The 12,480-nt window shown below is 46.9% G+C and overlaps 1 protein-coding gene across 3 annotated transcripts in view; it reads right to left on the bottom strand.

The window, feature by feature from the left end:
* Nucleotides 1-12,480, bottom strand: part of MAP3K3 (mitogen-activated protein kinase kinase kinase 3) — a 41,044-nt gene continuing 28,564 nt past the window's right edge. For 2 of the 3 annotated variants that reach the window (XM_027747248.2, XM_027747240.2), the window contains exons 13-17: nt 11,425-11,573; nt 9,559-9,690; nt 8,736-8,865; nt 6,973-7,150; nt 3,645-4,428 (exon numbers count right to left, since the gene is read on the bottom strand). In XM_027747248.2, the coding sequence (XP_027603049.1) occupies nt 4,200-4,428; nt 6,973-7,150; nt 8,736-8,865; nt 9,559-9,690; nt 11,425-11,573 (818 nt within the window). In that variant the 3' untranslated portion in view covers nt 3,645-4,199. Of the gene's footprint in view, nt 1,282-3,644; nt 4,429-6,972; nt 7,151-8,735; nt 8,866-9,558; nt 9,691-11,424; nt 11,574-12,480 lie in introns of those variants that run through there. The other variant, XM_039380355.1, reaches the window with a different exon arrangement.

The following is a 12,480-nucleotide window of genomic DNA, read 5'->3' on the forward strand; positions in this document are numbered from 1 at the left end:
TTTCATATAAATGATAATTTTATTGTAAATAAAACGATACATTGGCCTGGCTTTGCACTGCAAGCCCCCGGTCGGAATATAGAGACTACTGGGTCAAGGTCTTCTGCACAATCCAGGTTAAAGCCATTTCTCCCTGCTCTGCACCGTTTGTGGCGAGGATAAAATCCTCTCCTTCACCTCTGAACTGCCCCTGGCACAGCTGCCTTTGCCAGCTGGGCAGTTCAGAGCTGCCCAGTGAGATCTGCTCCTAAACAAGGCTGGGTTTAAACACCTGAAGCCCAAACACCATTAAAACACAGAGGACATATCTTTTTTTTTTTCCCTGAAAATTAAAGCCTGACTGACTCCCAGCTCCAAGGGCAGGTGCCAAGGTGGCAGATCAACCCTCTCCATCCAGCTCCAGGTGAGCCCCAGTCCCTGGGACCTCACTCAGCTCCCCTTTGCCCACCCAAACCTACGTTTACAACAGGAATGTTGGTTTTTATGGGGCAAGTTATCCCAGCTCTGGGCACTTGGAAATAACATGTGTCACCTGAGCAGGTACCAGTTTCCCTCCTGGGCAATTTGTGTTGGTAATTAATGGCAGCAGGAGCTGTTTGGAGCATCAAGTCCTTTGGAATATTACTCCAGAAATAAAGTAAATCCAAATTGCTGCAACCTACTGCCACTAGAATGGGCAAAGCTCAGATCTTCTGGAGAGCAAGCAAATAACCTGGAATGCACAGAATCGTCACACCAAGCCCAAAATGCCTCCAGTTTGTTTCCTAACAAACTCAGGGACAACCAAATCCCCCAAGTTCCTCTCTGATGGGAATCTCAGACATTTTTCTGCCCAGTTTCAACCGTTTCAGGATACTGGGACTCTGACAAATTCTTTGTCAAAGAGAATATCCCCCATTTCTGCAGCACCTTCCATCAAGGATCCCAATACTCAATATTCCCTATATTCTCAATATTCCATCAAGGATCCTAATACTCAATATTCCCTCCCTGGAAGGAACAGCAGGAAACTCCACGTGACATTTGGACTGGACAAAATAGCTTATTGTCAGCCTGGCACTCCTCCTCCACCCTCCCCTGAATGAGTTTATTCCCAGTTTTTCCCAATTCTGCCGGCATAAAGAGGCCAGATGTAATTCAATTTTGAGGCATAATTACATTCATGTCCACTTGAAACTCTTTTGCTGCCAGGGCTGTTAAGAGCCCACGGGATCAATATCAGCCCCAAGTTATTCACCGGAGCAGTGGACTCAGGAATCCAGATCTTCCTTTTCCAGAGGGCTGTGAGGAAACAAAGAAGCATTTTGGGCTTGGCTCTACTCGTTATAAACCATCAGCAAATTCTCTGCAAAACCAGCTGCTTTTTTTTCCTTTTTAAATTCGTAAAGGCGTCAAATTTATTTCCCCTCCTCCTCCCGCCCCCTCCCCCCCGTTAACAGTCGATATATATAAAAATCATCAAATATGATCTTTTACGATATAAATAAAAAAAAAAAAGTATGAGGCATCACTGTTTACATGATGTAAAAAGAGCTAAAAAAGAGCGATATAAACTACATTCATAAAAGTGCATCTCCAAACAGACAGGTAATGCTTTGGCTTGTTCCTGTGCCGAACGGGCGGCGCTGGGCCGGGGGCTGCAACACACAAGTCCAAGCTGGCACCCCATGTTCTCTGTCACTGTACAGCTATTTAATTCCATGACTACAGGCTGGAATACAGGTGGATACACAGAGTAGGCACATCTCAGCATAGGGAAGGGCCAGGATTGAGCCCATCAGTCCCTGGGGCTCTTTGCTCTGCTCTGGAACAGCCTCCCGTGACGCGGATGAGGTAAAAGCCACAACGGGTCCTGAGGATTGAGTTGCTTTGAAACGTTAAAAGTGACACCATTTCCTCATGCCCTGTTCTCTCCCAGAACGCAGCGTGTGGGATAACAAGGAAAAATCACGGGAGAAGGTCTCAATTTGGTGAGGACAAGCCAAGGAGAGAGAGAAACCCCCGCAGCCGTCACCGTGCTCCCCATGGCTGCAGGGTGAAGGGTGGTGAGTAAAGATCCCAATCTTTGGTATATTTAGGTGCTGGCTGCAAGGCCTGAGAGTGATGCTGGGCCCCTCAGGAGTGCTGATCCCCCTAATCCTGTCACCCAGACTCCAGGGGTGACCTCACATTCCCCAGCAAAGTGCTGTGAAAGGCTCCCCAACCCGAGCAGTAGCGTCACGCCCTCGCTTCCCCTCAGTGCAACAGTGAAGTGCAGGCCAGGACTCAGGCCAAGGGCCTCGGCAACCTGGAGTCAGGTTCCAGGCTGGGAAAAGATCAATAGAAGTGCTCTCACTAGAAGTAAATAAGTTATGGACCCAGGGCTTTCAGGAAAGGCATCTCCTGAGTGCCTGCAAGCAGAACAGTGCATCCTCGTCGCAGTGCGGGGCGAAACCAGCTCTCACTGGTCGTACATCGCTCTGGGTTTGGCACAGCAAAAACACCTCAGATTGTTAAATCCTTTCAGGACTTTTGGTTGGTTGGGGGTTTTTAGAGTTCTTTTTTTCCTTTTTTTTAAATTTAACACAATATTTATCATGTGTTCAAGGAGCTTGGTTTCATTAAAAGTTGCCTTATCCTGCCATTAGCATTCACTTAAAAATTTAATTTTACTGCATTATGAAGCAATTTTCAAGTTTTTATGGGGGAGAAGAGTGGAGGTGTGTGGAGCCTTAATAGGGTTTCCAATACAAGAGCAGAACACCTTTAGTGTTGCCTTATAGAGTAACATTTTAGCTAATTAACATTTGCTTTTCTTAGTTTCATTTCTCAGAGATAACTTATAATTACTCCATGAATCCTCAGCACTTAAAAACTGATGGTCTTTTACGAGTGAAACACAGATTATTAGTGCCTAAACCAACACAGAGGGTCTGAGGCCACCAGGAACTCAAGTTCTCAGACCTGTGGTACCTTTCAAAAGCAAAATCACTTGGATATGTTTTGCTGGCACCTGTGTGGGGATCTCCAGGTAATTTTAGATATTTGCTACCATTTTGAATGTTCTCTCTGGTTCCTTGTTTGACTTAACTCCTAAAAAGCTTATTTAAATTGGGCATTTTATGGAAGTCTTAAATAACCACTTGCATACCTATAAAACAAACCACACTGAAGGGTTGAGATTGATTCCAACTTCCTGTGCCCAAGGAAAACAAGTGTCCAGATAATTTACCCATGAAAAACTCGATTTTCCATTAGCCAGGTGCTCAAAGAAATGCTGAAGGAAATTCCTGGGCACCAGATGGACTATCTTTGGTTTAAAGGATGGCAAAATGTTACCAGCCAAAAATGCAGCAGGAAGTTGTTCTGCAGAACTCCCTCCCAGAGGGGTTTTGTTTGGACCCAGCAGCCCCAGAGAGGGAAGCAGGAGCACGGATTTGTTGGCTATGAGGACACAAAGTGACACTGCCTTAATGCTGGGGCAGATCAAACCTTGGAAGTCAAGCTCTAGATTTTCCAACGTCAGTGGGAGAGTCCTTCCCTCAGGCCCTGGAGCGACTGCATTCTGCTGAAACTCTTCTGATTATCCTGACATTTGGCTAGAAAGACCTCCCTCACCCCCACCCCAAAATCCATGGGCTCATTATAAAATAACACTATTCACATACTTTTGAATCAATATTTTCTGAACACCTTCAGATGCTGAATACTTAAGAAGAAAAATATATCATACTATAGCGAGCGCATGCTCCATGACACATGGCTTTGGGCTGGATTCAGGGACTGGAGATGCCTCCGGAGCCCCTGGCTGGAAACCAGGCACCCACACAGACAGAGCTGGTCTGGAGGCTGTTGCATGTTTCTGTTCTGAAGAGTGGAGCTCTCCCAGTTCCCACCTGGCTTCAGATTTCTTCACGTTCAACCAGTGGATCCAACTTGTTGGATTCCCGTTCCCGGGCCTGCAGAAAACATGCAGCCAGCTGCAAGGGCACATCCAGGTATCTCGGGGCAAAAATCCAGCCGTTTGGCAGGATGAACATCAGTCCAGCAAACTAAGGAATCAGGCACGAGAGCAGACCCCAAGTTCCTTGGCATAACTTCCCCAAAGGACTAGGCCAGCTGAGTTGGCATTTTGAAGATGCAGCACCACAACGGGCAGTTGCAACGAGACCAGACGGGGCACGGAAAGCCCAGCAGGAGCTGCGAGCAAGGGAGGTAATTCAGTACTGGAGCTGTGCAAACTGGTGTCTGAGCAGCTCTTCAGCAGAGGGTCTGTGCCTGGCTTCCACAAAGATCTGCTTTAGGAAGTCCCGGCAATGTTCTGATATGTGGGAGGGGAGCTGGGGGTTGGTTGGCTGGGTGGCAATTTTGAAGATCGCGGCCATGGCTTCGTACTCTGCCCAGGGGGGCTTCTCTGTCAGCATTTCCACCACGGTGCAGCCCAGGCTCCTGGGAAAGCAGGCAGGAAAAACACAAGTGAGGATGGACTCAAGAAAGCACAGTGTTCAGGGAGAGCTTCCAAGCAGCCAACAGCAAGGTGCAGCTCTGGGAACGGCTCTAAAATGGGTTTGTGCTCAGCAAACCCCACGTGTGCTCCAGCTCAGAGCCAGAGCTGCCAGCACTGCTGCTTTCCCTGCTGCCAGGAGAGCAGGGAAGTGCTGAGCCAGGGGGGCTGGTCCCACTGTAGCTCTGGGAAGTGCCATCTGTCCTGCTCCCCTTCGCTCAAAGTCTCCTCTCAGGAAACATTTGTGTTAACAGGGGACAGGACGTACACGTGAGGTGTCCCTGAAGGCACCATCCGACCTCAGTTCTTCAGGTGCTGCTGCTACTGTTGTAACTCAAAGGCACTTACAGTCACAGGATGCCTTGGGTTGGAAGGGACCTTTGAGATCACCTTGTTCCAAGCCCTTGCCATGGGCAGGGACACCCTCCACTAGATCAGGTTGCTCAGGTGCTTGACTTGCTGAGTTGCAAGGTAGAAAACAGACTTTTTAACCAAGGTCCAGTGAATCACAGCTCACTGACCCCACAAAGCCATTTCAGCAAAATCCCTTCTCAGTCACAACCTTGGAATGCCCACGTGGGGAAAAAACCAACCTAATAACACCTCCACAAGAAACCAAGCATCAGTCAAAAAATAATTAAAGTCGTAACAGCTCCAAACTGGGAAGGCAGTAAGTTAAATCCCAGTGGGACAGACGCATCATTACCTTAAGGAAAAATTCCTTGTAAAGTTAATGGGGCTCTGCAGGGTTCTTCAAGGCAAGAACATGATTCTGGGGACATGGCTGAGCCACCTTTCTGAGGCAAACGTGACACCAATACCTTCCCAGGGAAGATGGTTCTGCAGCACTGCAGTGATTGGGTTTTATTCCAAAAGGATTAATTGCTTCCTCCAGGCCATAGATTAAGCAAAAGCAGTCAGTGAACTTTTAGTATCCAGTCCTGTGTTTTTATCACATCTTTCCATTAAGAAGGCAAAACTGCCTCCCCTACCTTTAAACTAAACCCTCTTTTGAGGTGAAAACCAAGGAAAAGACATTTTCAGAGGCAGACTTGCATCAACTGCCAAGACAAGGAAGGAAAGGAATTAAATTCAGTGAATATGCAAGAACTGATTTCTTGACAAGATCTAAAATCCAACGTGAAAATTTTACAGTTTTCCAGCCATTTCAGACTTACTAGAGGAGAGTACAGAAAATGCAAACCATGTGTGCTGAAGTGCTGGGGGTTTGCTCAAAAGCAAGCAGGGATGTGTTATTGTTTAGACTGATTTATACCATTTAAGCAGATCCGGTTTCTTTAAGATATTCAGCAAACAGCAGGAATGTTTTTCATGTCAAGTCACTCCAGCAATAACAAATAGCTCACATATTCTGCTATTTAGGAAAAAGAAAATTGGAGAGGGGCCTGCAGCAGTGGCTCAGAGCCAGGTGGATGGATCTGTTACGTTTCTGAGCCCCTCGGCCGTACACATCCACCCTGGGACCAACTGCTCTGGAAAATTCTGACCCCCCTAAATAATGGTTGGGATTGTAGGAACTGGAGCCCGGCCAACGGCAGCGACTCTTTGATGGGAATGGACCAATGTCAGCAGCAAGAGGAAATCCACAACTGCATCAGCCCAGGGGGAAGGGCACGTGCTCCAATCTCTCCCCAAGCATCCCAACTGGGGGAGTCTGCAGAGCTTAACTCTTTCCACATGAGACATTTCAGCTGCATTTCCACTCCCTGCTTGTTCAGGGAACAGGCCTTTCTTTACTGTGGAGGCACAAACAGACCTTTTGTTGCTGTTGTTCAGTTTAGTTTTATAATCTCACCTTTTTAAGGCCTCCAAACTCAACGTTTTGGCACAGGACCATTTTGGTCTTTTGATAGAGGCTGTTCTTGGCTGTGCCAATAACAGCATAGCCACAGTTTCCATTCATGCAGGTCATCTCTGATCTGATCTGGATCTTTTGTGTTATTCCAGGTTTGGGCATCTTTTCTTTTAAGCTCAAATTCTATTCATTTCCAGTACTTTTTAAGCATAACTCATTTTATAACTAAATGAATGGGCTCTCCCTAAACAACCTTCAGCTGCTCTTCTAAGGGATATCACAGAATATCCTACACTGGAAGAGACCCACAAGGATCATTAACCCAACTCCTGGCCCTGCACAAGACACCCCAAGAATCCCACCCAAGAGCATAAGAAGGATGACAACGTTGCACCAGTCAGAGAGCAAAAAACCAGCTACCAGTTCAAGGGAGGAATGAGTGGAAACTGCTCCTGAAAAACTAAAACTGTTCCTAAAACACTAAACGAGTAGCTGGGCGCTGACACTGCAAAGCACAGCCTGCAGCAGGTCATGCCTTGAGTTCAACCCAACGACTTCACTTTGCCTTCGACTTCTCATCCAGACAACACGTGAGTTTGGATTTATGGATGGCAGGATGTATCTTGTCTGGCTCCAGATCGAGCGAGCTATGGGCAGAAAGTTAAAGGCTCACCAAACGTCCGCTTTCCTCCCGTAGCCTTCCCCGCTGATCACCTCGGGGCTCATCCAGTACGGAGTGCCCGTGACGGAGCGGATGCCTGTCCCAGACATACAGATTGTCTGCAGCCGTTTGCTGGCCCCAAAGTCCCCGAGCTTCACGTTCCCAGCAGAGTCACGGAGAATATTGGCTCCTGCACAAAAACAAAACCCGAGGACAGCTGTTTCCACGCGGTCCAGCCGCTGGATCCGCGGCTCCGGAGCCGATGTCCAACCCCAAACCCCCGTGCTCACGGTATGGCTCCTTCCCCATTAAGCCTCAGGTGACCTGCTAAACACCATTGCTTTGATTCAGGCTGTAGACAAGCCAATTGCTAATGGTTGTAAATGGGAAAAACTTCAGGGAAAAACACAAGGAAGTGAAGGGGGGAGGGAAATGAAAGCTGAGTCAGCACCAGCATTGTTACAGTGCCTGTAAACAGCTCAGCCAGCCTTGCAGGGCCCCCAGGCCACAGGCTGAGAGAACAGAGCTGTGGAGAGAAGGATTTTATTGGGATGCTGCTTTGGTGACTGCAAGCATTGCTTTCTGGTCAGCTGGGTAACAGATGTAGCCAATTAAACCACTTTGAACTCCTACAATAAACAAGTCAATCTTCACTTTACTTGGTCAGAGGTCCTGAGCATGAAGCACCAGGGAAAAAAAGAAAACTTTAGAGCTTAGTTTGTATGTGGACACAAACTGAGGCTTAGACACCAAAACCAATTCTTCCTCCAAAGGTACTCTGAGATCAAGAACCCCATGTTGGCATTATCTGGTGTGTGCCTACACAAAATCCCCCTGCTCTCAAACCAGCACTTGTGCTGGGAGAGTTTTATCACTTCACTTGCCCACAGGAAGAGCTGAGTCCAGAATGCCAAGTCTGTCCATTCATCCCTGAAGGAAAGGTTAACAGGCTGGCTCAGGTGGGTGCAAACCAGTGAATAACCCACCAGGTAGGAGATAATTTGGCAAAGAGCCCCAAGTGAGCAGCCCATAAGGTGTTATTCAAGGATCAGTAGCTCGTTTCTCTTTGCCAGCTTAGAGGGGATGCAATGAAGATTTATAGGCAGGAACAAGGGGTAGTTTTCCTGCAGCCACCAACCCTCTTGGTCCCTCTAGGGCACAGAAAAGTCTGTGTGGTGTCTGCCACATCTGCTGACAGTAATTTCTAAGGAGACTGGCTGGCTCTATGGGGTTATACTGGGAAGAGGAAGATTAAGAACTAATCAGAGGCTCTCTGTGGAAGACTGGAGGTTTCTCACACAGAGGAGGCAGGAGAGCCACAAGGGCCTGAGGTCAGCAGGACTGCCAGGAGCAGGCATGGAGCCCTTACGGCAACTGGAATGTCAGCCACCTGAGAAACAGCACTGTGGCCAAGCTGGGAGGAAATCAGAGGGGAATCCACAGTGAAAATAATCAGTGAAAGTCAGGTGTCAACTCAGCTTGGCCTTGCCAGAGTGTGAGAGGAAGATGAGGAGTGTTCCTAAGAACTAGAGGCTTCCAGACTTCCTTACTATAACCAACTTCCTTCATGTCCTGTAGAGAGAACACCCCAACTTCCCTTACCCAGCCAAGAACACGACCTTCCCTAAGTCCTGCACGTGGACATAAGACCAAAACGGGATAACTGAGCAAAGCAACGTTCAGAAGCCCCAGCCAGGATACCGAGTTCTTAACACCTGGTCTCTTTACAGAGTTTCTTTGGCACGTGGTACATCTAAACCAGCAGCTGATCTCACCCTTTATGTCCCTGTGCACAATCATGTTGCTGTGAAGGTACGAGACTCCCTCGAGGATCTGCCGAGTGTATTTCCGGGTGACGTTTTCCGTGAGGGCTCCGTACGCCTTCAGCTGGTCCTTCACTGACCCCTGCACCAACAGCAAACACAAAACGTTGGCAAAGAAATGACAGACCACAGATCCTGCAGTCTCCACTCGATTCCCACGAGCCATGACTGTGTTATACACCCAACCAGCCCAGTAATGAATTCTGGCCTCTTCTAAAGCCTTCCCATGAGGCTCTCTGAGCATCTTGCCCTAAGGAGCCCTTTTGAAGAACGGCAAGGACAGGCTTCATGGCAAAAATAGCTTAAGGAGGTTCTGTCTGCTTCCTCCCTGCTGGTACAACTGGTTGTGAAGACAAGCAATAAAATAGTTCAGCAGACTGATCCAGGTCAAAACTCTCCCTTTTTGCAGGGTCAGTTTTAGCCTCATTTGCTGGATCATGACTGTAATTCAGTTGTTATGATTTACAAGCTGGTCCAAGTCCTCTAAAGTACTTTGGTAGGACAAATTTAGACTGAACAAAAGAACTGGTTTCAGTGACTAATAAAGAGAATGTATTTCAAGTACAAGACACTGAAGGAAAAAACCCAAAGAGGTTACTTGGACATAAATAAAATTAAAGTGGTAGCTTTGTAACCCAGGATGAGAAGGGGCAGCCCTAAGAGGGTCTAAGGTGGATGACATAGTCAGGGGGATCACAGCAACTAATAAACCAACTACCAAACCCACAGATCTCCCTTTGTGATCCATGACTGTGCTGCTTGGGCCAGCTCTTACCCCTGGCATGTACTCCATGAAGATGGTCAAGGTCTTCTCTGCCCGATCCCGTAAGCAGCCGTAATATTGGACAATACGCTCGTGCTGGAGATTCTTCAGCAGCTGAATTTCACACTCCAGGGCACTCACTTCCTATGGATGTTGAAGGAGAAAATAAGGCTGCAGCCCCAGGAAATAGTCCATCCTAATAAATTTGTCATGTCACTGGCAGGATGAAACTACTACTGCACTGAAAAGTCTAATCCATGGCTTTGGAAAAGGCAGAGACTACCAGTGCCTCACATGAATCCTTGCTGTGTAATCAGCAGGCAAGTATTGGTGTGGGAGCTTTGACGGAAAAAAGGCAGTATCATATATGGATTTAGTACCAGAAAAACTGTTTCTTGTCTTGATTTTCTTCACTCACAACACAGGTATAACCTCTCTTCTCACACTGAGCTGAGGGCAGGGAGTGTTAATTATTAAACAGCTCTGACTACAGTTACAGAACTGCCAGGAATCCCCCTGCAGGAATCTCAGCTCTTTAGAGAGCAAAACCAGAGGTGCTGAGAGTTCCTAAACTTCTGTCACCCAGTCCTGCCCTGATTCACACTGATGATTTTACTGGAATCAACCTTACAAAAGGTCTCCTCTCTTATTTACTTCAAGGAACCTGCAGCTCTGTACATCAAATTGATTCTTTGCTTTGCTCTTGCCACAGACAACAGGGTATCACAGCACAAAGGCAAAGAGGCTCTCCAGCAATTTCAGATGGAATCACAGATGTTTGTTGCCCAGGAAAAGTATCCAGTTCTTGCTGAATCCAGGGAATGAACAGGAGGTACATCAAATGTACTAAAGCACGAGAATTTATGGAAATAATGGTTTCCCCCAAATTAGTCCCACTTAACTCTCTCCAGCCCTGCCACTGGAAGGTGTCAGGTTCAGCTCTCTCACTCTGGGAGAGGATGCAGCTCCTCAGAGCAAGGACCTGGATGCTGTAGGGACACATGGAACCACAGGAAGCTGCTTGATCAGGCCAAGTGATAATTTAAGGTTTGGGGTTTCAGTGCCTTCAAGATATTTTCCAGCCTATTCCTCCTTGGCTCAGAGTTACTGTCTGATTTACAGCAGAGACATGGTAGAACTGAGAACTTCCCAATTTAAGACTTATCTTGGCACCAGTATCCCATATAAAATCAGAATAATTAAATCTTCACGGATCAGTTATTCCAGCTCAAAGTGAACTTGTTCAATATTGGGATACTGGTACATTGTTAAAACACAAGCAGAGAACCCAACAGCCATTCCAGCTGCACCCACTGTGCAGGCAGTTGTGTGCTATCCCTTAAGTTCAAGGTGACCCTTCCCATCTCCACTGTTTCTAATGTGTTGTCACATCCCTCTTCTTGATTAATTTACACACCACAGCTCAATTTGTTTTAAGGACAGAGAGAATTCAGAAGTGAAAACTGGTAATTAACACACTTGATACAGGGTGTACCATATAAACCCAGAAGTGGGTTTTGCAAGTGCAAGCAGCTTTTTTTGTTCAAAAAAGAAAAAAAAACTCCTACTCTTTCTGGGTTTAGTTTCATTCACATCCAAGTCTAACCAGGAACACAGGGCAGTCTAGTATTCCTCAAGTAACCTGGCAACAAACCAGAAAGCTGAGAAGGGAGAGCCAAAAATGAAGCCAGAAAATGGATTTTAGTTTCAGGCTGAAGTTAATAATACAAAAAAGTAATTTTTAAATGGCTCCTATTCTTCTCCGCATGACTCGAAACCCTAGTAGGAACTAAATATAAGATGCCAGCTTTTAAGGACAGACAGACAGAGGCATTTTGCAGGATCTGGCAGGATTTTAGAAGCTGGGATGAGGATTACCTTGCTGGTTTCAGGGCTCTCTGGATCAAACTGGACCTGTTTGGCTGCAAGTTCTCTGCCCGTGTCCACGTCGTAGCACAAGTACACGCGGCCGAAGGCGCCCTGGCCCAGCAGTTTCCCTCGTCGCCAGTTTATTGGAGCACTTGGAGCTAAAAGACATCAGTAATAATTCCTCATTTCACTACACTATTTAAAAGCCATGGTTGTCTTTTCAAGGGCCCATCTCCATCACACTGGGATTGACCCAGGTGTTTTGCAGCTGAACAAACACGAGGCGCTCTCCCGGCGTAAGGGAGTCAGTGGCAGAGCTCTGACCGGAATCCAACCATCTCAGGACCTGCTGACTGGTGTCCCATTAAAATGAAACCACAAAACATCCTGCAAATATGTACTGCAGAAAAGTTATTTGATGGGGTTGGTGAAATTTCATTCTGCCAGCAGGTGGATTCTACAAACCCACTACTTTAAGAGATGGTGTAGCACTGAAAGAGCATCTTCCAACCCTTGACCTGGAGTTATCACAGGCATCAGGTGAGGAAGAGCTGGATCAGCCTTGCTAAATCAATTCCACCCAGCTGGGAATGACTTAAACTGCTGGGACAACTTGAAGGACATTATTCTGAGGTCTTTGTCAAGGCAGCTCAAGGTTCCTTCTCCTGTGGGAAGGATTTCACTGCAAAGCTCTCTCTACAGCAGAAAAATTAAAGTCATAATTCCCTACTAGGCAGTGATAAAGTGGGGGCTGTAAGGTTAGCATAGTCTGTGCACCTTCTTCAGCTGCTCAACAACCAGATTCCAATAAAAATATACACTAGACCCAGCTAAAGCAGCCACCTCCAACACCCCAGCAGGAGGTTACATCCACAGGGAATTAGGAGTCCTCACATTCCACAGGCAGCAGTCTCCTGAGCCCAGTTTTCCAGACTGCTCTAAATCCCAAAGCATATCACTCAAAACCCCAGTGCTTCAGCTCCAACTTTGAAAGCAACACTACCAGTCTCCTGCAGTGCAATGCATCCAATTATGTTGTATCTAACAAGAAACTCTAAAAACAAA

The sequence above is a fragment of the Pipra filicauda genome, unplaced genomic scaffold (genome assembly GCF_003945595.2).
Source record: "Pipra filicauda isolate LSUMZ 115617 unplaced genomic scaffold, ASM394559v2 scaffold193_size2426894_pilon, whole genome shotgun sequence".
In the NCBI taxonomy this organism is placed as follows: Eukaryota; Metazoa; Chordata; class Aves; order Passeriformes; family Pipridae; genus Pipra; species Pipra filicauda.